General features: G+C 39.7%; 1 protein-coding gene across 1 annotated transcript; it reads right to left on the reverse strand.

Annotated features, from left to right (window-relative positions):
* Window positions 1-8,911: 8,911 nt before the first annotated feature.
* On the reverse strand, window positions 8,912-25,614 carry LOC104477442 (carbonic anhydrase 1-like). The gene is given in 7 exon segments (XM_086741500.1): window positions 8,912-10,138; window positions 11,835-11,990; window positions 12,976-13,038; window positions 13,975-14,070; window positions 16,014-16,132; window positions 17,292-17,489; window positions 25,554-25,614. Coding segments are annotated over 7 exon segments (804 nt in total). The 3' UTR covers window positions 8,912-10,027.
* Window positions 25,615-26,192: the final 578 nt, after the last annotated feature.

Here is a 26,192-nt window from a genome sequence, read left to right on the forward strand (position 1 = left end):
ATGGAGAATGTGCTGTTGATAGTGACTTCCTCCCTTTTTTAAAACTGAAACAAGGATGATGGAAAAAAGGATTACTTTCAGATACATAACAGAGCATTATTATTAAAATATCATATTTAGGTGAATCTGTGTATTTAAATGCTCGCTGTTTTCCACAAGCAGTTACCATCACATAGTTTCACACATGCCTAAAAGCCACATGCTGGAAACAACCACTATAGGAGCAAGGCAAGTTTTTCCCGTGTTTTCTTCTAGTTGGAAGTTTCCCCAGACATTAAAAAAGAGTATTTAAGTCATTTGTGTGCAGGGAGCCTGGACTGTGCACGGCCACGTCAGCGCTACCAAGCAGGCTCTGTAGGTCCAGCATGTTCCAGCTTAGCTGGGCTTCCCTGAGCACGCGGAAAGCCACTGGGCAGCAGGTCAGACTGTGCCATCACCGGAGCAAGCTCTGCAAGGACAAATTCACACATGCAGTAAGTACAACTGAGCATAGGTGATCATCATTGAGCAGATTTTTTGCAAAGGGAACAGGAAAGATTAATACAGAAAGTCTGACCAGTTACTTGAAACCAGTTTCTGCTTCAGTTTCCCGACAGATCCGGGTGGGCAGTAGTGCTCGCTTCAGCCATGGCACCGCTTTCACCTGACTCTCAGCGTGAGGGTCCAGAAAGAGTTTGCCTGCCTGTCTCTCTCAATTACGACATCTGAAGATCGCTGCTAGAACCCAAGGCAGATTTCTTGGTTCACACAAGCACATTGCAAGTGTTCAGTAACTGGGAACAGGTCTGTGTAATTACAGAAAGAGTTGTAACTGTGGGCAGGGCAATGTGTTACTAACATGTTCTTTTCTGGCCTGCTTTTTTTTCTTTTTTTTTTTAAATTTATTGGGTAACTGTTATTTTTACTGATCTGGATTTCACCCTCTGTGCCAGTGTACAGAGGGTACATAGAATCTACACTGTCCCCAGCTTCGGCTTATGGCAATCAGGAAGCACTCTAGCAATCTCGCCCTGCAACGTGGCCATCTCAGAGCGGAGTGGGAACACCCTGGATATCGGAGCTGAACAGCACTCGGGTATACACACTGCCTAGGTGTGATATTGCTTAAATAATACCAAAGTCTCATGACTGTGCTTCAATTTTCCCTAGTGACTGGCACGGTTGTGTTGCATCATGACAGTGTGTTCAGGGGTGTTTGTAGAGTCACTGGTACTAAACTCTTGCTAAAATGGGTTGAGATTTAAAAAAAAAAAAGGTTAAACCAAAGAATTTTGCCTTGCATCTTTCATCCAGTAATTCATGCAAGAGGAAAATGTGACTGACTGAACCATTTTGTAATGAAAAAGAGAAAGGTCCGTTTCTTTCTCTGAAAAGCATATATTGCTGTTTAGTTGTGTTTTACGCACTGCTACTCATATGTCTGTACTGGACTTCTTTTCTGTTATAGCTTAAGGCTATATTCAGCCTCTTCAGAGTCAGTAGTCGACCCAATCTGGGCACTGGGTCAACTATTCAGCATGCAGGTCTTTGAGTGCTAAGATGTGCTTCACTTCTGGTACTTAGCACTCTTACATTGGTAGGCACTGTAAAAACATTAGCTAATGCTTCTTGCTGGCACCGAGTTACCTTTCTTGTTTGGCAGGGAAAAAGCTACCCAGTAAGGTTATAAAACCACTAACCAAATGAATGGCTAGATAGTTAAAAAGAAATTTATTTAGTTGGATACTCTTGTTACTATCACTTTATTCTCTACATTTAAAGAGAGGCATAATATCACAACCACAAATTAAGTGCTATCCAGTTCCAGCAGTGAAGAGTTCATGTTAAAAACCAGTGCAGCAGATGCCTCGTGATGGCCTGGGTCAAAGCCTGCCCAGTAGAGCACTTGCAGAGGCAAGTGGGGTCCCTCAGGCTGAGCAGAGAAAAGCTGCTTGCTTCCTGAGTGAGTGTCTTAACTACTAACACCTCCTGCTTTTCCAGAGGGAAATTGAGTGTATCTGCCGTGCTTTACAGTGAACTTAATAGCTGTGCCTATTGTGGTAATTAAAACAAGCCAGCAACCACTTTCTGGTCCTGGAACAAGGGCCATGAGATTCAAGAATGTGTCTTGAGTCTGCACAGCTGAACTTTCCTGGGTACCTCCCTCCATATGGTCTGTTGGGAACCATCACTTCACCCTGTCTGGGCCCTCTTGCAGGGAGCTCTAGCTGACATTTGCCAAAATCACACTGAGGAGCTTCCACTTGACCGTGGCCTGGTCCTGTGCCTCTCCAGTTGCTAGCACGGGCACAGCTAACATTTTCGGTGTGTGCTAGGAGTGCCTCATGTAGCAGTATGACCTGGGGCTTCACCAGTGCCTCTCTCCTTTCTGAATTCCATTGGAATGCCTGTGTGACACCTTGTCCCCACTCGGTCTGGACACTTAAGTCTCCATAAGCTGGCTGCTGCGTGGGCACTGCTGCCTGCGGCATTCCTGTGCGACAGTGGTATTTAGAGGTCTCGTAAATGAGAGAAGCAGGCTAGCATACACTTTCTGGAGTTGTCTACTGAATTTAGCCACTGGCATTCATCCTGTTTCATTTTAGGTGCCAAAATGCATCTTGTGAATCCTATTGTAAGCCTTTCTTGTGCTTCTCCTTATTTGCAAAATGGGTGTATTAATGCTTTTTCCATTCATAAGTCTGTTGTCTTTCAGCAGAAATTTAAGATTTTTGTGTAACAGAAGCCAGCACATAAGTGAATGCTGATTTAACTATGGAAAAAAACCCACCGTCTTTGTTAGGTATGTGGTCGAACTAGAACCAACTGGTCCTGCGGTCAAAGCCAGGAGCATGTGGGTGAGATTAAGGAGGATGAGAGCAATTAGAAATTGGGCCCCCTCTTCTTTCTTTATGAGGAAAGAGGTGCTTTCTGGTTTGCAGCCTGGAAACATGGGTATGTGGGAAGAGGTGATTTTAGGCCAGAGGCAGGTCATGTATCTGTCTCAGGCACAGCAGTAGAAGGTGGTTTTGGAAAGATGTATTTTAATGGTAGGTCTGTTCTAGGGGGCTGAGCCACCTCTATCATGGGCAGAAACCCTGTTCTCTTCCTAACTTTGTACCATTTTTCTTTGTGGCTTTGCAGTAGTTACATCACATCAGTATTTTCAGATTGGTACTTAACCCCTTGATCAGCCATTTAAAAACAAGCTTTTAATTTCCTTGAAGTACTGACTACCTGAGAGATCTCCTAGTTAATCACAGCTCCAGCCCCGTGGCAAGCTGGATCACTTCTGTTGTGATGCTTAGAGATTTCAAAGCATAACTCTGGGGAACAAGGGTTCAGGAGTAGTTGCTGAATCGTAATATTAGTCTAATCCTCTCATTGGAATAACTATATCCCTTTATGCTTGGAGATGCAGAAGAACACGTGTATGAACACTGTGTATGTCACAGCCTTGAACACAATTTGGTTTTAATATATACTCCTTTATACTTACAATACTGTTCTATTGAATCATTTATTTGAATTCCCTCTATGCTCCTTTTACAACTGGCCCAACTTGCTGTAGTATCACAGAAATGAGATTTCAGAAACAAGTCTAGAGCTTGATCTCCTGTACATAAGTGTCTGGTCTTGCAACCACTTGAGCCAAAAATCTATTCTCCACCTCCCTCTCATCAATCAGATATGCTCAAATAAGTTAAAATGTCACTTGAAGAAATAAATGTGCATACAACAAATACTTGGAAGGAGGGCTAAAGGATCACAGGATAGGTCAGCAGTGTTCATGCCAGGGAAACCTAGGAGGCCAGAAGCAGGGTACAATGAGTGAAATAGGAAACAATTTTGTAGGACTTGGCAGAGCTTTCCTTTGCAATAATTATATAAAGCTGTCTGGAGGCTTTCCCTGGAGCCTTTCTCTCCCTTGACCCAATGACAAAAGAATCCACGTTACAAACTTTGCATGGATTACAGGCAAACTTTGCATTACATAATGCAAATGTAATGGAAATGCAAAATGCAACATCGTTAGCTGGCAGCCTTGTAAAATCCTGCCTTGTGTTAATCCTACAGGGCTTGTTCAAGGGCTGAAAGCACTCTGGATAGTTGAAGGAGTGTGATCAATTCATGCATTCCTCTGGCACGTGTGCATTTTCACAGACAGGAGACACAATGGCTCCACTGGATCATGCCTCTGCAGTCCATGGCAGAAATGGCCTGTATGGTTCCACAAAGACAAATGAGAAATAAAGTTCTGTGAAAGGACATTAGGTCACATTTCACAACAGTGTGAATCAATGAAAGAGTGCACAGTCTGGTGAGGGAAGGAGGGGGATGTGTGGATCTGGCCTCCCCCAAAGGGCTGCAAGGAAGCCCGATCACTTGCACAAAAGCAGCTGTGGATGTCCCCCTCCTTCCTCCTCCTCAGGGGGAATCTCCAGATAACCCAGAGGTGGTCTTATTGCATCAGTCACTGACAGCTTCTTGTGCCACTACTACCAAATCTGTCCTAACACATTTCTCAAGGGTAAATCTAAACATTTCCTGACAGCATGTTGCTGGTTAGTGTCTCCTTATCTTGAGGAAGCAGTTCGGGTTCACGGGGCAGCCCAGATGACCAGATTGCCCTGGCCCTCAGCTCTCTCCTGATTAACACCCCTCCAGCCAAAGCAGTGAGCTTACAGCAGGGCAGGAGAGGCTGTGTTCAGAGGCACCATTTATAAAAGTATTGGCAGCGCATGACTTAGTCTTTTATATTGATTCATGTTATTACATTGCTCTGGTAACCAAATGTCCCAGGTAGAGACGAGGTTTTATTGCATTAGATTTTGCCATGCCAGGCGCTACTTCTTTTCTAGTCTTTTGGCCTCATTCACTGCTTTATCCTGTACAACTTCAGTCAACGGGCAGTTTGCTGAAGATTTCCATGAGAATAACAGCAGCTCAAATCATCAGCACAAATAACATTTGTGGGGTCTCAAAAAAGGCGCATCTTCATGCTGCCAGGATTCCTATGCAGACTTGATGATTTTGTGACCAAAAAGTCAAAAACACTGCTTAGGAAACCGTCTTACCCAACGCTGACAGAGTCAGCGCTCGTCTATGCGGAGGTGAGCTCGGCAGTCACTGGGCTTGGGTGGGGCTGAATTCATTGACCTGCTGCAGCCGAGGCCTGATGTGGGTCACACACAGCTGAGCCACAGGCCCGTTCCCCAGCCATGCTCCGCGGCAGTATTTTGGCGGATGCACGTTGACCCCCGGCCCTGTTGTATCCAGTTACTGAGGCGTTGCTCCAGCAGCCATCACCCCTTCCGATCGACACGTGCCAAGAGCCGCCGGGCCTGCAGAACACTCAGTTGCCCCTTTGCCCCCCTCAGGTTCCTCTTGCTTGGGCAGAACGGATTTCAGCTCATGGGTGTCCTGAGGAGGGGTAAATGCTGTTCAAAGGGTATGTGTGCAGTGAAGCTGATTCCTCCCCACGGTGGGAAGATAAAAGGAAGCTTGGGGCTTTCTCCAGCTTGCTCTTAAATTTGCACCCTGGAGTGTGTGTCTGTACATTTATGAGAAAATCAAGCAGAGGCTACACATTGCCTGATACAGTGAAAATCAGGCATAAGATATTCCAGCCTCTCAATTTCACAGATTTATCCAAATGTGAGCAGCAGCTTTCCACAGACAAAATAGGAAGTGAACGTAATGGATATCTAAAAGGGGATCATCAGGTGGCGATAGTTTGGCGGTGAGAGAAGTGCTCATTTCAGGCTGCAGGAACAGAAGTGCTGCTGCTGTCACTGCTCCCAAAATGGCACAGCTTGTTCCTGCATCCGCTCGGGCTCGGTGGACTCCGTCAGGCCAGCGCCCCGTGGCAGCACCACCCCGGCCACCAGGACCCCTTGGTCCCTCAGGGAAGCCCATGTCTCATTGTCACCAGGGCTCCTTCAGCACCCTTCTGAGAGGAACCTTACACCTTTGGCTGGCTTAATGCTGCAACCCATAGCCCTTAAAGAAACTGGTCACAGTATACTGTACTGGTGTGGGCACAGTCCCATAGGTGTGTTTTTCCTGCACATACACTATTTAAGCTGACCTGGCTCTAGCTACACTACGGTGAACTTTGCGACACAATTTAGTTTGTTGATTTTAAAGTTTTTATGGTTACCTCAGAGCCTTGCAAAAGACACAATTGCTTAAGCAGTCTTTGAGCTCTGTGCTAATGCAGAAAAACTTGAATAAGCCATGCAAGGAAGCTATAATGCACTACCATAATATAGGCAGCAGTACACCATTAATCCTGGTGGAATTTGTTCAGCATTTTTTTTTCTTTTCTATTCTTTCATAAATAACACCATCAAGAAATTCAGAATAGCTAGCATTGTCAAAGCGTTTATCCGTTGACACCTTTGTGGTTACAATAGTACACTTCTTCCCTTAACATGAGAGAAAGTCAAACCAGGAAGGATTTTCTGAAGAAAAAAAAATGAACGTGGGACGTTAAGCAACCCAATTTTGTTTTATAACCCCAACAAAGGAGTCCTAGTTAATGCGCCCAGCAGAGATCAAGACGAAAGGGGTTGCTGGAGCCTGACCTGAAGCCCATTCTGCTGATCAGATGCTAAATGCTAAGTGTTAACTACTGTTTTACAGCTGTGGAGCTACACAAGGGAACTTTATTTTAGCAGAGTTACTGTATTTTGAAAGTCTTTGCAAGATGAGGAACAGCTTCAGAGAAGTTCTCCAGATGAGTTGTGTCTGTAGTAACTTGCATTTGCCTATTTCTCTGTCATTTGGGACTAAAGGTGATTTACTGTGGGGTTTGGCCATTGATGCACAGCACATAGTTACCAATATTTTCATGTACGGATGAAATACTGAGCAGCAAATGAGAAAACTATTCATTCTAGTAAAAAGCAGAAATGGTATTCTTAAAGTAAGACTTAAAATATTTATGTTTTTCTCTGTAATTTCCTCAAGTTTTTGCATTGAGAAATCATTCATTCAAACTCCTGCACTGGGTAATTTTCCTTTCTCTCTCTTTTATATTGCCGGCAAGTACCATTAGATGTCAAGATAGCAATAGCTTTATGTCCTAAAATAAAATCCTGTTTGTATTTTATTCTCTTTCTTTCCTATAAAGATAACAGATCTCTCATTCACTGGTAGTCAAAGTCTAAAGATACTGTTAAATGAGCTTGCCTTTCCTTGATCAAGTCAAGGACATTTCCTTTGTCTTACTGTTTCCTAGACTATGAGTTGCTTATTCATTTTCTTAGTTGTCATAATCAGATCCATTTGATTTTCATTCACAGTTGTTCCTACTTGATGTTTTCACTTGTTTTTTATGAAAGTAATTTTCCCAAGGAGTTATACAAAAAGGAGCTGGGTGAAGTCACTTATGCTGGAGACAAACTTGAGGCAAGCCAGTAGATCCAGCTGCTTACTTCCTGTCACCCTTATGCACACATGCAAAGTTCTCCAACTGATTGAAGCCACAGCTCTGCAGCTCAGGCCCACTCAAATTACAAGGTATAGCTCAGGACACCAGTTGGAGAGCTTTTTTAAGAGACTCTGAATGAAACAGCTCTGTATAGGAAGCTGTTGTTTGGCCTAACAAATTTGTTCCCTTTTCTCAAGTGTGTGCCTGTTGTGATCTGTTGTGAAGTTTAATTTTTTTTGCCATCACAAGGAAGATGCCTCCTCTGAAACCAGTCAAATTGATACAGCTCTCTCTCTCTTCTCACTTTTCCCTCAAGCACCATCAGATTTTTTTTAGAACAACTAAGAGGAGTGAAAATTGTTATCTTTCCATTCACAGCAGTAAAAGGGATGATGCGGTTGTTGCACTAAGGTAGAGACAAGTGGTGTGTTTTCAGGATTGCTCATTATGAAGACAACAATTACCCAAGGGAATTACTTGCCTCTCTGTAATTCTTTTTGTATCCTTATGAACAGAAAGAGGCATTTTACTTTCTTTACTTAATAAGGCAATAGGAATAGGTATTGATGATGAGGATGGCAGGAATACCTGACTGAATGTTGATTTGTCTACTTTTTAATTAGCACAGAAGTGGAGATGATTGCTTTTGAACACTGAGGTCCTCATTCCCATGCTCACGGGTGAGCTCCCATTTTTTCATAATTCTGCATCAGGGATTGACATTATCAGGAAACGAAGCTTTTCTAAGAAAAGGGAGATTCTTGTTCATAAAGGTCTAAGACTAAGCTGAAGTATTATATTGTAGCTGCTACGTGCTTATCTACAGCTTGTGCTCATTCTTCTGCTCTTTCAATTAACAATATTTCCTTCAGTTCCAAGCTAGAAAAATAAGACTAAAGGATCTCTCCATCTTTTTCAGGTGTAGACAGAGTGATATCTCAAAACCTATTTCATATGGAAAGTTGGCCATAAACATGGCACCTGTATTGGAATGGAATAAAGGCTTTGGTGTGATTTTATTGTGTTTCTTACAAATGCATGCATCAAATTAAATTAGGGTCTTTACTTCTGTCATCATGCTTAACAGGCTAATGGCACAAAGCAGCAAGGGTACACAAGCTGATCCAATATAAGATAATTTGATTGGGGCAAGTAATTAATTATTCATTTCACATGTTCTGGTGTGATAATTGTTGCCACTACATTATGGTGGTGAGTCACAAACCAAGACCTTACTGATCCAGTTGCTGGATACACACACTGGTTAGCTGAAAAGATGGACCTAGAGGTATGTTCCACTGAACGCAGCTGACTGCAGCAGAGGTGGTATTTTACATTTAAAGCAATTCAGCTTTTGAACAGGTTGGGAACATGGATTTGAAAGTTTTCTGTACTTTATGGAGGAAGTGTGAGGAACTGTAAATTCTTACAGCTCTGCTTTTACTGTATAGCCAAAGGCAGGAAAATGTTAAAGAAGAAACTGTGTCTGTAGTAACATGTGCTGCAAAACCCAACAGATAATTGTCACTTATGTAATTTAATTACTCTACTTCATAATTTCAGTCAAATAATATTTAAATTACATAATGGGGTCAACTGGAGACCTGATTTCTGTTCTAATACTTTATGTTGTTCCTTGTAGAGTCTGACTTTATCTTCTTCAGACCTTTGCCACCGCTGGCTATTAAATAATTCAGTTGTCACAGCTGGAGACATTTGCAAAGCTAAGTACTGCTCTGCTTGAGAAATAGTGAAACTGGTGCTATAAGTGTGTAACAATGTACAGACAGACCAAGGTGCTTTATTTTCCTATGGGCATCTGTCTGATAATTCTTTATTAGATCTGCAGGTGAAATAAAACAGCAATTATCACATAATTTCTTTTAAAACACTGATAGTATAGCACTGTTACAACATTGTTTCATTGCAAAGTACTTTCTTTATTAATTTCGTTTTAATCAGTCATATGGCCTGGAAACATTCAAGGCCAGGTTGGATGGGGCTCTGAGCAATGTGATCTAGTCAAAGATGTCTCTGCTTCTTGCAGAGGGGTTGGACTAGATCACCTTTAAAGGTCCCTTCCAACTTTTAACTATTCTATGATTCTATATATGAGCTAAACTAGAAAAAGAAACCATTTTTATTAGCCAAATCAACAATAATCCATTAGTAATTGCCATTAACAGTAGTGATTTCATTGCAAAAAAACCCAAGAGATATCTCATATAGTTGCATAAACTCTCCTTGTGGGAAGCTATGTACTGATTAATTTCACTCTGAACAATTACTTTGCTTCTTATCACCAGGATTTACTTAGTACATCAGAAGGAATGTGAAGATTCATTAAAAAATTTAGAGTACATTACACTGGTAAAAGTCATGCATTAAAACAGATTAGTTGCCTACCACAAAAATAATACAGATTAATTCCAGTAAAAGCACTAGCCAAATGCCACAGTGAAATAGAACAGCTTCTGGCAGGACAGGAATATTGCAGCTAAGAACACATGCATGTTCTCATTTCTTCGGCAGATTTTTCCATGGTCTCTGTTTGGATGTGTTGCTCTTGATGAGCAGACTGTGCTTCAGATTTGCTTTGGTTGTCTGGAATTAGCCTCTCACTACTCTGCCCTTCAGCAGTTGGGGTTGCCGGTGATTGCTCAGTATGGGACAAGGTGCTTCTCCTTCAGCAGAAGACAGGATTGTGCAGAATTGAGCCAGCTAAATGGGGCAAGGAAGGAAGTGATTTATTTAGCTTTCCACTTTTATATTCCATGTCAGTGAGAAATTGTTATACTTCCCAACTAACTTGCAATTTAAAAAAAAAAGAAAAAGCTTCATAATATTGAATTAATCCAGTGGTGAGTCAGGATTTATGCTGACACAGAAGTACTGGAGTGAACAACCATCTTTGAACATCCTGCTCACCCCTATATCCAACTATCACAGAAACTTTCAGACCCTGGTACCACTGTGTTATCACCTATGTAAAAAACCTGCAGTTTGATAAATTAAATATATCGCCAGTTGTGAAAGTAAAAAACAATGCCTTAGAACTAATTCAACTTTGCTTTAAACATTGCTTTCCACTTCAAACCTTTTGTACCTAATTTCCACCCCCTATCCATTGAATAGCTCCAGTTAATAACACCTTGAACAAATATTAAGGATCCTCACAACATTCAATTCATTTCTACATGCATGCTTTTTATTTTCAACGATTCAAAGGACTTAACTAGCCTTATCTGGAAATACACTAATTCAAACACCTTTGGAAGGACAGGTAGCAATAATTTAACTGTATAAGACAGTTTCCTAAGAGTTTAGAACAGAACGAGTACTGCATCTAGTTCTGGAGCCCCCAACATAAGAAGGACATGGACCAGTTGGAGAGGGTCCAGAGGAGGGCCATGAAGATCATCAGAGAGCTGGAGCACCTCTCCTATTAGGACAGGCTGAGAGAGTTGGGGCTGTTCAGCCTGGAGAAGAGGAGGCTCCAGGGAAACCTTAGAGCAGTCTTCCAGTACCTCAAGGGGGCCTACAGGAAAGATGGGGAGAGGCTGTTCAGTAGGGCCTGTTGTGACAGGACTAGAGGTAATGGTTTTAAAATAGAGGGAGGTAGATTTAGATTGGGTATTAGGAAAAAATTTTTTACAATGAGGGTGGTAGAACACTGGAACAGGTTGCTTAGAGAGGTGGTGGATGCCCCATCTCTGGAAACGTTCAAGGCCATGTTGGATGAGGCTCTGAGCAACCTGATCTGGTTGAAGATGTCCCTGTTCCTTGCAGGGGGGTTGGGCTAGATGGCCTTTGAAGGTCCCTTCCAACCCTAACCATTCTATGATTCTATGAATACTTAACCTCAATAATGTCAGTGAGGGATATTTAGCTTGTCCTACAGATATTATGAAATAATGCAATAATAAAGCAATCACTACAGCTCCTAAGTACTCTATGATAGCACTGAACGGAGAACTATACTCTAGCTATTTAACTTGTGACATGTTACAAAACTCCCTCAGGCAGGTTTTTGGCTGAGATTTGATGAGAATATGAATTTATTTTGAGGATTCTTGTAGGAATGAAGATAGGAAGAATTCAGCTTTCTGCCTGGCTTCTCCTTTGGGAGACACAGCACCACAAGGAAGTTTAAATGCGCAAATTGCTTTCCTGGAGCAATGAAAGCAACTTCACCAATCTGCAGTAATCATATCTCCATTCCCACAAGACTTTGTAAGGTGTGGGTAGCCTAACCCATCTGAGGCAGAATTATAGGTGTTTATTAAGAGCAATAATGTAGTGTAAATGTAGTACTCGTTTTACAGTAAGATCAAGACAAATAAAGCTTATAATGTGCAGCAATACAATATAAAATGAAAATATCCCTGAAGCTAAAAGACACCTTGTAACACCCTACCTGCTCTGAGCTGATTGTAATAGGCTCTTTAAGGATAATCCAGATGACACTGTCATGGAGGGGAGGATGAGTCAGAGAACCATTGTAGGTCCAGTAATCCATGGATTTAGGCAGTAGCCTTGAAGGATCAAAATCAGAAAAGGGAGCTTGCTTATCCTGTGGAAGATACACTAAGTTAATTAAACCTGTAAGTAAGACAGCATTTACATCTCAGGCTACAAGGGAGTGTGTTCCTAAATCGGAGGAAGTAATTTCACAACACTGGTGTTTTCTCATAGCTCACCCTGGTGATAAGTTTGAGAGTGAGACACATCTAGGCTGGCACCACCAAGAATGAGCAGTGTTACTCAAAAATCAAACAAAAGACAACTTGCCCTTCAGATGGTATCGGATACCAAAGAGTTCAGTCATCATTGTCTAAAGGGTTATGGTTTGGTTTGGTTTGTTTTTTTCAAAATACTGAACTCTGTGCTCCTGAGCAAGCAAAACACTTCAATGTATAAATAATTTTCAGCTGTCTATTGAGGCTAAAGGGAGGATTCACACATGCTCATAATGTTTGCATGTTCAGGGTCAAAGTCTACATTTCTTTTTAATATCTTGTGGGAGATGCTGTATTCCATTTTTAACATGCTTACTAAAATCAGATATTCAGATTCTATCTCTGCTTATCTTGTGCCATTATGAGAGGTTTGGTGGGAATAGTCACCGCTTTACAAGACAGCTCAAGAAAAGTGCAGTTCTGGTGTTATTTCTTTTCTCTTTTTTTTTTTCCCTTCCTTTAACTGAGCAAAACTTCAGTTTTGTTATTGTGAGGCTGTGCTGGTGATGGACACCAGGCATAATTTTAAATAGACAGACAGATGGATGGAAACATAGGATTAAGTAGGAATCGGGAATTGTGTACTCTTACACAAAGAGACCATAGCTGTCTACAGAGTGGAGACCAACCAGTACAAAGTATCTTACAGTATCCCATAAACTCATGTCCAGGATCATGCTTTCAGCTCTCACATCTCAACAGCCTCATTCAGCTGAACATCTGCATTATTCTGAGGTCTTCAAAAAGGCAGATGAGACACTGTAGATTTTAATTTAACTACTCTATATATTATCATGATCAGGCTGTGATGATGTTTACCTTAGTCTTTACTGAATCCAAGGCCTTCAAGATACCCTTCAGGTTTTCATCACATAAACAAAGCTGTAAATAAAAAATACTTTACAATTCTAAATATGTCACAACAGTTTTATTCTAACGGAATCAAGAATAAGAATATACTTTGTAAATGTCGATTAGTTTAGCTTTGCAAACCCACTATGAGTGAGATAAAATTTAGAACCTTTGAGGAAATAACAGGAAGTTTTGCTTCTGCTTTGCAGAGTAATGTCAGCAGTACTGCAAAAATAATCTGTGGTTCAGAAGTATCTGATTGCTTTGATCATATGTACTTATCCTTGAAATTAACTTTGAAAGCATTCAGAGAGATGGTTTTGCTGGTATCTTTTTTTGCAATTTGAACTATGAGTTCAGATATTATGAACTCATAATATTAACTCATATATATGAGTTCATATATATATATGCCATATATTTTAGCAGTGTATAATAATATATGCAATTATTTTATATTTCCTTAATATAACAAATTCTTTAATAATAAGGAATTATTTTTCCTACCTTAGTTGTTTTTTATAGGCTAAATATGTCATGTGCATGAATTCAAGGTTTCTTGGAGTTCTGATTTAGAATTTTATTTTCTGATTGATAGACATTAATAGCACACACGACTCAAACTGTCTTTCTGTGAAAGTTCACGTTGCTGTAAATGGAATGGAAAGCAAACACAGAAGGTGTGAGCATTGCCTATTACAAAGGTGGACAAAACACCAACAGCTCACTAGCACCCATGCCTCAAAGCACAGCTCTTCTTGAAGTGTCTGTGGATGAAATAGGGATTTGGGTAAAACATCCATGTAGGAGCATGGGCAAAGTTGGCAATGTGGGCTAAGTCAGGATAAAAGGCAGTCATTTCCAGCAATTTAACACAAAGATGTATTTTTCCTAGTCCTCATCACTGCAGTTTTGACAAGGAAAGGGAAGAGAGACACATGCGTTTTCAGTATGTCAGTAACTGACCTTCAGGAAAACAGTGACAATTGCCAAGCCATCCGGCTTGCCAAAAGCCTCAGCTACATTCGAATACTTGTTCACATTCCAGTGAGTGAGGCGAAGCTACAAAGCAATTGACAGGATCATTTTTGCTGGTTCTATTACAAAGAAATGCTGCAATTAGAGTAAAACAGTTAAAAATGCCACTCTGCACTCTCAGGGTCTGAGTGTGAAACTGAGAACGTGCTTGTGAACGCCTGCAGATTTATGCTGTTCTGCTGAATTGCCCTGGTATTGTCAGGACTCATACCCAGGCTTTATCTGGGGGTAGGCAGAACTGCACATATTCCTGAAAGCAATTTAGGGGTAAGTACACAGAAATGTGGAAAACCACAACTTACAAGGGACATATATTTTTCTAACTCTATTGCTAACAGTCTCCTGTGCATGCCTTTATTTCCAGGTCTTTAGAAATGTAATACATTAAACAGCATTTTGAAGAGTGCAACCACTTTGTTACACATGGTGTGATATTTATTCACAATAGTTCCATTTACTGCAAAAGACTGATGGTATGGCCATGAACATCATGGCTGTGGATGGTTTATATTCAGCATAGATCTTTCAACAAGTATTTGACAATATTTGCTTTAATAGAGTTTTAAGGAACTTTTATTCAGCCTAGCATGTTGCATATTATATCTTGAGCTATTTTTTTTTTGTGTGAAATATAGATTTCCAAAACTTACAGAACTTGGAAATCATAAGAATTTCTTTAAATGTCTTCTCACTTATGACTATATTTAGCAATTCCTTAGCAACTATGTAACTTTATGGCAATAGTCTAGTCCAGGATTATTGGTATAATGTTTCAGCAACATGGTGACAAAAAACATCAAAACATCTTAAAATACAAGGAGGAGATTCTAAAATGTAGAAACAGAACATGGAAATTATCATAGAATGCACATAATCTTAAAATTCTGATTTAAAATAGGGTTTTTAAAAAAAATTTCTGGTATTTTTAAAGCTGAATTTCTCTCTTTAACTTAACAACTTTACTGTTTCAACATATTTTAAACTATTGATTCAAAGCAAACTAATAAACTCTTAATCACGTGCTGCTTAAACACAGCTTAACTGCACTATCTCTTTACGGCAGAACGCAATTCTAAAGGGACACCCCTTGCTTATCTTGGCTGTATCACACGAGATAGCTTTAGCACTCTCAACAGCAGAAAATTTCCTATTAGGAACACACGTCTGGCTGTGGGCTCCTAATGCCTACATTAAAAATTAGTAATCCATCACATTAGTTTGTCATGTTGTAATGTTCCTGAAATCTAAAAAGCTGCCAAAGATAACATTACAAGGATTGAACATGAATTGTTTGTTGGCATGTTGATGACTGTTAGCAAGACGCTAAAGCACTGGAAAACAAATAAAATCTGTTCCTTAAGAGGTGATTTTTAATTTTTGTAAAACAGACCTTGCTTCATTATCTGAAGACATTTAATGTACTTGACAGCTTCTGTGGCCCTTACTAGATAACTTTTTTTACCTCTTTCTGTTAATTAATTTCTTCTAGGTTTCCTTCTTATTTGCTGTTCTTGAAAAGTCAGAAAAAAAAAAATCTTACAGTGATCAACGTGCTTATACCTCTGAGGAGTTCCAGTTACAATTATAGGTGTCATTGGGTGATCAGACTCTCTAAAAGGCAGCTGATTTAGCTTTAAGCTCAATATACTTGTACAGCTGACCTTTTTAACATTTGGCAGATGTTATCTACTTTTGTACTTGCACTTTTCAGTCCTATTTCATTATTTAAATATGGATTTAGATTATCTAAATTTAGATTAATAAGCACTGACCACAAAACCCCATTTGCTCTTGCAAAGTCAGCTTTGCACATGCAGAGATGGTATTGCTTTTGCAAAATAAAATAACTATCAAAGCTATCTACATATGCTTCTTTTTTTTTTTTTTTTTTTTTTTTCTTCTCTAGGGATGATGTATGTGACCAGACTTTGAAAACTTAATTTTGACTTTTCTTTCATTGACTTTACCTCTGAGGCATATTTCCTTCCATCCACAGTATGCTCTGAGCCTTGCTCATCGGTTTGGCCCCAGTGGAAATGAAACTACTGCAATCTATACTTTCCAGTGAGAGGTCCACCAGTCAGCACTGCAAATGCATGACGTACAGTAAAAACATCAATCAATAAAATATTCCTGACAGGCAAGGTATAGATTTCAAAGATTTTTATAACATGCAAGCAGTTTTCTCCATGTTAACATGTTTTCATATTAGATTATTTGTAAACATTTGGAGAAAAAAATCCCAACAGTTTGTGAAGTTAATGCAAAGTTATTGAATGTTTTAATTCTAGGTATGTATATGAGTGCATTGGTTATAGTAAATCTGCATGTCTCCTTGATACAGTTCCGAAATTCAGGTGAAATATATGTGTATACACCTACTCCAGAGAGAAAACAAAAGGAAAAATAATGCAGAAAAACAACAGTTTGCCAGAAACAGTAATTGGATTTTAATAATTGCAGAACAAACTGTCCTACCTCATGGAATTCACTTCCCACTAAAATTTGTATTATTTATTACAGTATTTTAAAGGTCTTTTTCTTCACAGAAGTAGCAGCTATAGGTACTTGATGTTTTCTTAATTTTGATTATGGGATGCCACAGGTGTACTGGGATGTTATTGACACTGTTTATCAGTCAGTATAATTAATTCCTTGCTTACAGGCACCTAAATCTGTATTGATTCCCGCTGTGGTGATAGGCACCTGTAATTGTATGTACATGATGCTTAGAAATATGTGGAGTTCTTGTAGCACTTGCAATATTATATATCAGCATAAAGAAATCTCCTCCTTTGCTATCAAGGTAATAAGACTCTCTGAGGAAAAAAAAAACCTAGTCCAGAGTGATTCATATGGAGTTATACTGTGAGTAACTTTTACATATGTATAAATCTCCCACTGCATGTGGATTAAAAAAACCCAAAACCACAACTGAGTAACTGTGTTTAGACACTCTCCTCCTACCTTCCCCTCCTGAAATAAGTGATTTTCCTGCAGGTTTCCTGCTGGGAAATTACCAGTCCTTTTTCTATTAACACAAGAACACTTGCCAACAACTCCTAATTTTAAAGAACATATCTTGACTCTTCTGTGGCACTTAAAGAATGTTGCCAATGAGTATAACAAAATTAGCAAGCATACTCTAATCTTTATAAATACTCCTGAAAGGCAACTAGTCTTGTTTTCTATATAAATTAGAGAAAGTCTTACATCCTCCTCTCCACATCCCCTTTTTTACTGACCTGATTGATTTTCCTTATCCTCAAAATTCACATGGGATGAATGTCCAACATTGATGATCTCTTTGCATGTGGAAGGTTTCCAAGTGATCTGGAGAAGCCCCAGAGATGAGGTTTTTTTTACTTCCTTGGTTTGAATATCAATAGGAGATTGACAGTCTCCGTTGGCAATAGGATATAACTTGTGCCAGTGGTCAGGTCCTAGGCAAAATAAATAAATAATTTACTTATAAATAAACAAACAAACAATCAACTCCTAAATAAATAATCTACTTCTAATTCTGTGCCAATACTAAATTCACGACACTTTCTCCTTGGAACCAATAGTATACATAATACAGATTCTTGATATTTTATAACCCATGTAATTCTGAAGAATATTTATAAGGAAAAGAAAGAGTTACTCAATATATTATAAATAAATCTGAATTTCTATCAAAGATAGTTTTTACCACTGTTGCCTCAATAACTCCAGTTCAAACTTGCCATTTTTTGTCTCCTTGCAAGGTACTATCTTCTTTAAAAAGAAACTACTGTTGCTGATGAAAGCTGTTAAGAGAAGATCTCTGCTTTTATTTTCTTCTGAATTTTGAACTTATGCCTGGGCTTTTATAGGCCTGCTTAAACAGTAAAGTCAGTAATATTTTCTAACCAACCTAAATTGATTTTATGTGATTTCAGAATGGTATGAGTAACTGTGAAAATAGAAAGGATTGTAATAAGGAAACAGTATGGTTTGCAATCTGTTTACTTTTTGATTCGGTGCATATATTAAGACAGATATGAGGTAGATGAAAAATTAAAATATACATCATTCTAACTGTTTAAATGTTGTGCAAAGACCTTTACACTAAATCTTCACAATCCAAAGGATAATTGTGGTATAAAAGTGCAGACTACACAGAAAGCAATGGATGCTCAGCCTTTTTGAAAATCCATGTCAATGATTTAAGATATCTATGTGTGGATCTTAGAACATCAGTTTTGACAATCACTAAAACACAGTCAATCTCACTAGCTTTTATTGGTGGAAAACAAATAACAAGACAGTGCACAACAAAATGTTCAATATTGTTAAATATCACATTAATATGACTAGCAATGCTCTCATTAATAAAAGAGGAGGTCCAAAGCCTACTAAGTCCTACCAGCTTCAGATGTTTTGGGAATGATCTCGAGCCATTTTTGGACTGCTGGGAATCTTCAAGGCAATCTTCTTGGTGACTGATACCTGATTAAGTGCACGATTGAAGTCCAACTTCCAAAGTTTTCTCCTGAAGTAGGTCCTATCTTGTAGAATATTTACACACAATCACCTATTTCTTCAGTAATAAGCTACCATGCTCTGACTCTCTGTTTTAAAGCTAAGTTCTACTAATACATATGGGATTTTCCCTGGCTTAAACTGTGCCTCATATGTACTTAAAAGCAGGATTGTATTTTTAGGATCATATCCTTGACAAGTACTGCAGCATAGTTAAATAGTTGTGGTATTATCTATATTTGTAACCATTTGAACTGAGTGTATGGAATAATTATTTCTACTCAAAATAAAATTTATCATAGACTATGTAAGCATTGCCTTGTCATCCTGCGTTGCAAAAATGGAACCTGTTGACATTTTACTGTTTTTCTTACAGACTGTTCTGAGTAATAGGAAACTACTGATATCTGCCTTTGCAGATGTCCACAGCTGACGTCAGGAATTTCAGATACCATTGTGCAAGTAATGTTATAACTTGTAAATCTTGTAGCATTGATGCCTAGGAATATGACAGCTTTTAGGTGCATCTCAGTTATAGGTGGACAGCAATTTTCTGTTATTTTGTTGTTGTTGTTCAGAAATTATGTTTTATCAGAATGGAAAATGTTCAAAGGAAATCACCACAAGCTTCTTCTGAAAGAGAGACAGCTTCACCTGCTTAATCCCTGACCAATGTCCTAGTCAGATTACTCAGATCGTATCATTTCACTACATCATAACATTTCTGCTTGAAGTGAAGTGTGCACAATTTATGGTCCTTGGGCAACCTTGCTATGTAAACTATGTGAGAAACAAAGATAGCAAAACCAATAGATCACCTGGAAATATTAGGTATGCTGGACGTGGCCAGTTATTAACTTGTGGTTCTCCAGCAGGGAATCTGAAGACCTCAGTAACCAGGCTTGTGTCAAGCCTTCAGCACCCTGCTGAGGCAAGGGGAACTCAGATGCCTGCTGCTGTCTTGGCTGCTATGGTCTGGAAGGGCTGTAATAAATTATCACCATGTTTACTGCTGAAACAGATTCAGGCTGGTGTTGGTGACTAAGTTTTGAGGCTTTGGGAACCAAATCTGGCACCAGACACTAAAAACATTCAATCCACTGCTCTGGAGAACCAAGCCTTACAGCAGGCAGCCCAGGAGCCCTCAAAAGGCCACGTTCATCCTGGGCACTCAGGACTTGCAGCCTCTCTCCTACTGCAGGAGAACATTTGGGGTTTGAGTCCAAGTTACAAGCTTATTAGAGACACGTAAGCCTCCCAGCTTCCTGCCTGTCCCCTAGGATGGTTAGGAGTCCTGGCAGAACAGATAAGCCTGGTACATTGGGGCAAAGGTGTTCATGGCTCAAGAGTTTTTCACTTTGAGAATCAGAACTCTTTGAATGTGTTTGTAGGGGATTTAGCAGCCATCAGTCACATTTATGAATGCTTTAAAGAACTGCTTTGAAACAGAATGTGTTTCCTGCACAATAGAAATCTTGACTTTTGACTAGATCTAATGTCAATTATCATTCTTCCTTTGGAATAATGTAGGATGAATTCCTTCTCTCCTGTGAGAGCCACAGGACCAAATCAACTGCAGTTGTTCACGCTCACAGCAGAGTGAAAGAGCCAGAGACTCCACAGTTTCTTGTCTGCTATCAGTCTTCTGTAGACTGTGTTGGTCACTGTGAGTTAGTTATAAAAATAATATCAAAGACTTTCTGTCAGTGCTCGAGAACTATCAGCTGGATCACTGGAAAAAAAAAAAGTCACTAGTTAGAGAAGACTAATCCAGAGAGATCTGAAATTCTGTTTGTGGTTTGAGTGAAAGAGGTGGTGTATTCCAGCGTGATAAGGAGACAATATAATATAAAGTCAGTGACAAAGAATATAGAAGAGTGGGGCAAGATAATTTTGAATTTTCTAACAATGACTGAAGTTTTAGGAATAATAGCCAAAGGAAATATAAATCTTTTCTTGTTAGACAGATGCAATGGGCATATAATGTGGAAAAATTGCCATAGTATCTTTTACTTGATCAGATAATCAATGTCAATTTTCTGACTATGAAAAATATTCTTTCTGCGCGAGGTGAGCATGGCAGAGATTCAGTAAAATGATCTCCTGGAAGAGAAGCCAAGATTTCAGAATTGTGACCTTTTTACTGCCTCATCAGCCAGGCTCTAAAGTAATTCTAGACCTCTGATTTAAATGCAGCAGACTGTGTGTGACTGACACAACAACTGGTTTGTTCTTGAAACCCAACACAAGCGGCTTATGATTTCTCCCGTTACACCCTTTTATACCTCCCTGAGTGCACTTCAGCTTTTAACTATGACCCTATCACTGTTGATAAAATATTTAATTACTATTATTTCTTAATGAAAGTCTAAGCTGCTGGTTCTTACAACTTTAAATTAAAACCTGTCAAAACCAATTTTTGTGGGTTTTTCTTCACAAATGTAGAGAGTAAGGTTAATAGTATGAAGGAACTCTTGAGCTCATGAACCAGGATTCAAAGGAAAAGAATTCAGTATTTCTTTGAATAGACCTACCACTTTTTTAATTTCTGAAGCTACAACGTGGCTGTACAATCAGCCTTTCTCCAGATGACAAAGAAATTAGGTTTGACTTGAAATAAAGTCCCAGGAACTAACGTGATGCAACTTAGGAAGGGTGGTTGATATCTTACTGCTTGTTGCACAGCACTTGCCATTTGGGCAACTTCTTTCAGTTCCCTCTTCTACCTGACAAAACCATTTCAAGGCTTTTTACAACTTCATGCTAGAAGGAAAGACTTCTGAGGTCAAAGAGTACTAAACTTTTTTCCAAAATAAAAGCTTTTTACAAATTGCAATAGAGATTAAAGTAAATTATCTATAAATGTAAGTTAAAATAATATGATTTAAAGCATTTTAAAGCATTCCTCCAGAGTACTTGTAGTCCACATGTTGTCACATTATACTAATCCATTAGAATTATGGGACTAAATTGCTGAGACAGCAACCACAAGAAATGTTCCAGCAGCACAGGGCATAAGAAGGCTGAGGGTCATGGGTGGTAATAAGCTTCTTAAAGCACAAGCCTGTATTCCATCAACTACTGATTATTGCCTCCACATTTTAGGCTATCCACACTCTGCAGGGAAAGTGTTAGCACCTTTCCAGGAAACTGGGATTAAAGAAATGTGATATCCTTGGCAAAACCTTCACAGTATAAATAGAAGTGGATCCCTGGCTTTCTAGATGAGTGCGGACAAAGTTTAATGTCTAAAGCTCTGAACCTGCAAGCTGCTATAGATATGTCTAACTTTATGCATAGCAGGACACCTATTGACCTTATTTGGGATTATGAAATTTGAAATGAATGTAGTATAGGAATTAATGTAAAATAGTCTTATTTTAAGGACATTGCCCAGAAAAAAGAACCAGAAAACTCTTCTGAAAAATATTAAATTACAAGAAAGTTCAAAATATTTTTTTCATTTTTTAAGTGTCAAATACTACATATCTTCGTAGTGAATTAATTTGTGAAAAAATCTTACAAAAACTTTCAAAAGTATTTCAGTAGCTCTCATAGTGACCCTTTTCAGTTAATCACAGAATCATAGAATCTTAAGGTTGGAAGAGACCTCCAAGATCATCAAGTCCAACCGTCAAACTCTCACCACCATGCCTACTAAACCATGTCCTTTGGAATGAATTAGAGAGAGGGCACTTGGAAGCCATCAGGCATCGCTTGACCTGAGAAAGCTCAGGGCTTGCTTGTGCAAAGTATTTCACAGGGTGCAAGAGATAAGGGTCGCCTTAAAAATAAAATAAGATATAGTAAATATTGGCCTGTGGCATAAAGGCAGGAGATAATAGGACCCCAATGGTTGTGAAAGGGCTATTGTCTCATATTACCTCACATCTGCTTCCTGCACTGGGCCTTGCTAATGGAAGAGATACAGCTCAGTTTGTCTATGCACAGCTGGTTATTGGAGATGGGATCAAACCTGGCCCTTCTTTGTGAGGGGAGAGCTGTCAACTTAACTAGGGTGTTTTATGTGCTATGGGCAACAGCTTTAGGCTTTCAATACTAACTGAGCATTTAATTTCAAGTAATGAAAGATAATACATCTCTATTTTTATTTGCAGACAGACCTATAAAATATAAAACTATCTGTCCTATAACTCCCTGTCCCAGTTATGAGAACAGCCAAAATCTGAAGCAAGGAAAAAAAGGTTATGTTCAAATAATGAAGTATTCATTATCTTTTCTTGCTACCAGCTGTTCTGTGAGCCTATGTAGTCCATATTTTCTAACATATATCAACAAAACATTATAAATGTCATTATGCACCTCATATTCAGGGAATGTATTGAATTTGACCTAATACATTTAAATACCAGAACAGATTTGTAGGAGGGAGTAGGACAACCAAAAATCAATCTCATATGGTGGACATGGCATGGTAATAAATACAAATTTTATTATTTGCAATTATACTGATACAACATTAACAGCCTGTATCAGAAATGATGGGGTAGCTCTATGGGAGGTTTTTTTTTTCCTTTTAATTCTGTACCTTGCTATGAAAGAAGCATATGTAGCCACAGCAGACTTAATCTGGTATATAGGCATATGAAAGAGAAATGATGGTATGTTTTACTTGCCCTACGTTAGGTGTTTTTAGCCCTTTGATTTCCAGATGCCTCAACCTTTACCAGCAAAGATACAGAAAATCAAACCTACTGAAAGCAGGCTTGCTCTTCTCGGTTGTCTTTCACCTTGAAAAGAATCCACAGACCCCAGGACTTGGGGGCAGAAGTTGAAAATCATATTTCTGTGCCATGAGACTGCTGAAAATTGTTACCTGCATAATACATTTTCAGGATCTGGACCCTTCAGTTGGAGCTGCTGATCAGTCTGAATATGGCTTTGCCAGGTGTTACTGCTATCGATTGTGAACAAATGAGAGCTGTATGTATGGAGCAGATACTTGTCCAAATTCTGTGTTTCAAATGTATTTAATTTTCAGAGTTCTGTACAGTGTGTTAGTAACTACTTCAGTGATCTGTGATAATACCTATATTGTAGAAGTTACCTTAGGCAAAAATAAATGTCATTATTTTGTACAGAAGTGACTGATGAATAAATAAAGATAAATGTCCTCTTTCAGAGGTATTACTGGCTGTGGAAACTGCATTGTTTTAATCAAAATATCATTCCTGATAGAAAGCATTTTAAGCAGAATGAGGCATAGTCACACAACCTCCTGCTTGGAAGGCTTTCAGCAGGGAGCTGTGCCCTCTGCTGCTTGCTTCAGCACAGTGAAGAAATAGCAGTAAGAAACTTGGCCTGTATACCTTTGCCATGAAACATGGGTGAAATGGGCCAATTCAAAGACATCTTCTAACATAGCTATTTTTACAGGGTAAAGTTATTGTTCAAAAGCAATTTCTGATATTAGAATTTTTATGAAAATTTAATTTGTGTTTGATTCTAAGCTGCACTGGATGTCTGAGAATATTTTTCTGTTTCTAGTCTCCTGAAAGACTAAGTGGTGAAAAACAGGAGCAGCAGAACACTTGAGAAGGTTTTTTTTCCTCTTTTGTGAACAACAAAGCATTAAAATTCATGCTTTCTTCATGACTGGTGATGAGTGGAGTTCCTCAGGGGTCAGTATTGGGACCAGCCTTGTTTAACGTCTTTGTCAGTGACAAGGACAGTGGGATAGAGTGCACCCTCAGCAAGTTCGCCGACGACACCAAGTTGTGTGGTGCTGTCAACACGCTGGAAGGGAGGGATGCCATCCAGAGGGACCTTGACAGGCTGGAGAAGTGGGCCCAAGCAAACCTCATGAAGTTCAACCAGGCCAAGTGCAAGGTCCTGCACCTGGGTCATGGCAATCCCAGGCACAAATACAGGCTGGGTAGAGAATGGATCGAGACCAGCTCTGAGGAGAAGGACTTGGGAGTGATGGTGGACGAGAAGCTCAACATGAGCCGGCAATGTGCCCTTGCGGCCCAGAAGGCCAACCGCATCCTGGGTTGCATCAAGAGGAGTGTGGCCAGCAGGTTGAGGGAGGTGATTCTCCCCTTCTACTCTGCCCTGGTGAGACCCCACCTGGAGTACTGTGTGCTCCAGTTCTGGAGCCCCCAACACAAGAAGGACATAGACCAGTTGGAGAGGGTCCAGAGGAGGGCCACGAAGATGATCAGAGGGCTGCAGCACCTCTCCTATGAAGACAGGCTGAGAGAGTTGGGGCTGTTCAGCCTGGAGAAGAGGAGGCTCCGGGGAGACCTGATAGCGGTCTTCCAGTACCTCAAGGAAAGACAGGGAGAAACTCTTCAGTAGGGCCTGTTGCAATAGGATGAGGGGTAATGGTTTTAAAATAGAGGGAGGTAGATTTAGATTAGATATTAGGAAAAAAAATGTTTACAATGAGGGTGGAACACTGGAACAGGTTGCCCAGAGAGGTCATTGATGCCCCCTCCCTGGAAACATTCAAGGCCAGGTTGGACGGGGCTCTGAGCACCCTGATCTAGTTGGGGATGTCCCTGTTCCTTGCAGGGGGGTTGGACTAGATGATCTTTGAAGGTCCCTTCCAACCCTAACCATTCTATGATTCTAGATTCTATGTTCCATGCTCCTTGCCACCATGAAATCATACTCTGTACTACCTAGTTATTCTACTCCTCTCACAGAGGCAACAAAAAAAATTACTGGCAAAGTATCAGAGAGAATTGTGTGAGTGCCAAGTCAATGGAGCAGATTGTAGGTCTCCTTTCAGCTTAAAAAAAAGACAAGTTTTCCAACCCTTTTTTTGTACAGAGATGGCCTTGAAAATCTGAAAGAATGTAAACAGGCTGAGATGGAGGAAAGAAGCCAGTGAGTTGATCTCCGCGTGACAACAAACAGAAAGTAAGAGTGTTACTGAAGGGAGAGAAGTGCATGACGGCACACCCGCACGTTCATGCCCTTACCTCTTCAGAGAAGTCAAGAAGAAATCCTGAAAAAATCTCCCTGTCCCTTACCATCTCCCTGGCCAATGCTAATCCCACTGTGTGCTGACCAAGCAGGGATCTGGGCGACCATCAAAGATTCTCCCAGCTATATCACTTCAGCTCTGAAGACCATCTTTACCTTTTAGGACAGATAGTCAAAAATTGGAATTATTACTTCCACGAAGAATTCACATCCTATGCATTTCTTTGCAGTTTTCCCCAGTTTCACACTTCCAAGTAGCAGCATCTTAAAATATTCCTGCTCTTATTCAAAATGACTATACCCCTTGTGTTTCTTTAGTGAAAGATTAAAACCACTCAGATGATCTCAATAAACTCTTTGACAGCTTTCTAAAGTGACAAGAAAACAGTTCTAAATAAAGATATTTTGGGTTCTGTGTTTTAGAAACTGAACAAGAAATTGTGAATAGTCTTGGGGAGGAGGCTGCAAGATGCCAACAGGAAATGGAGGACCTGCCAGAAGTATTAGGGATCCGAACAAAAGTCTGAGAGGAACAGAATAAAATAGGGACAGACTGGAACAGAAGGCACTGGAAGATGGGAAGAAAATATATGTGTAGGACAACACGGTGGGATAAGGGTTCTGGCCTGTGGCTCCCTCACCTACACACCTTGTGTATCTCTAATGCAGACACATAGAACAAGGCT

Source organism: Chlamydotis macqueenii, chromosome 2 (genome assembly GCF_036417535.1).
Source record: "Chlamydotis macqueenii isolate bChlMac1 chromosome 2, bChlMac1.mat, whole genome shotgun sequence".
Classification (NCBI taxonomy): domain Eukaryota; kingdom Metazoa; phylum Chordata; class Aves; order Otidiformes; family Otididae; genus Chlamydotis; species Chlamydotis macqueenii.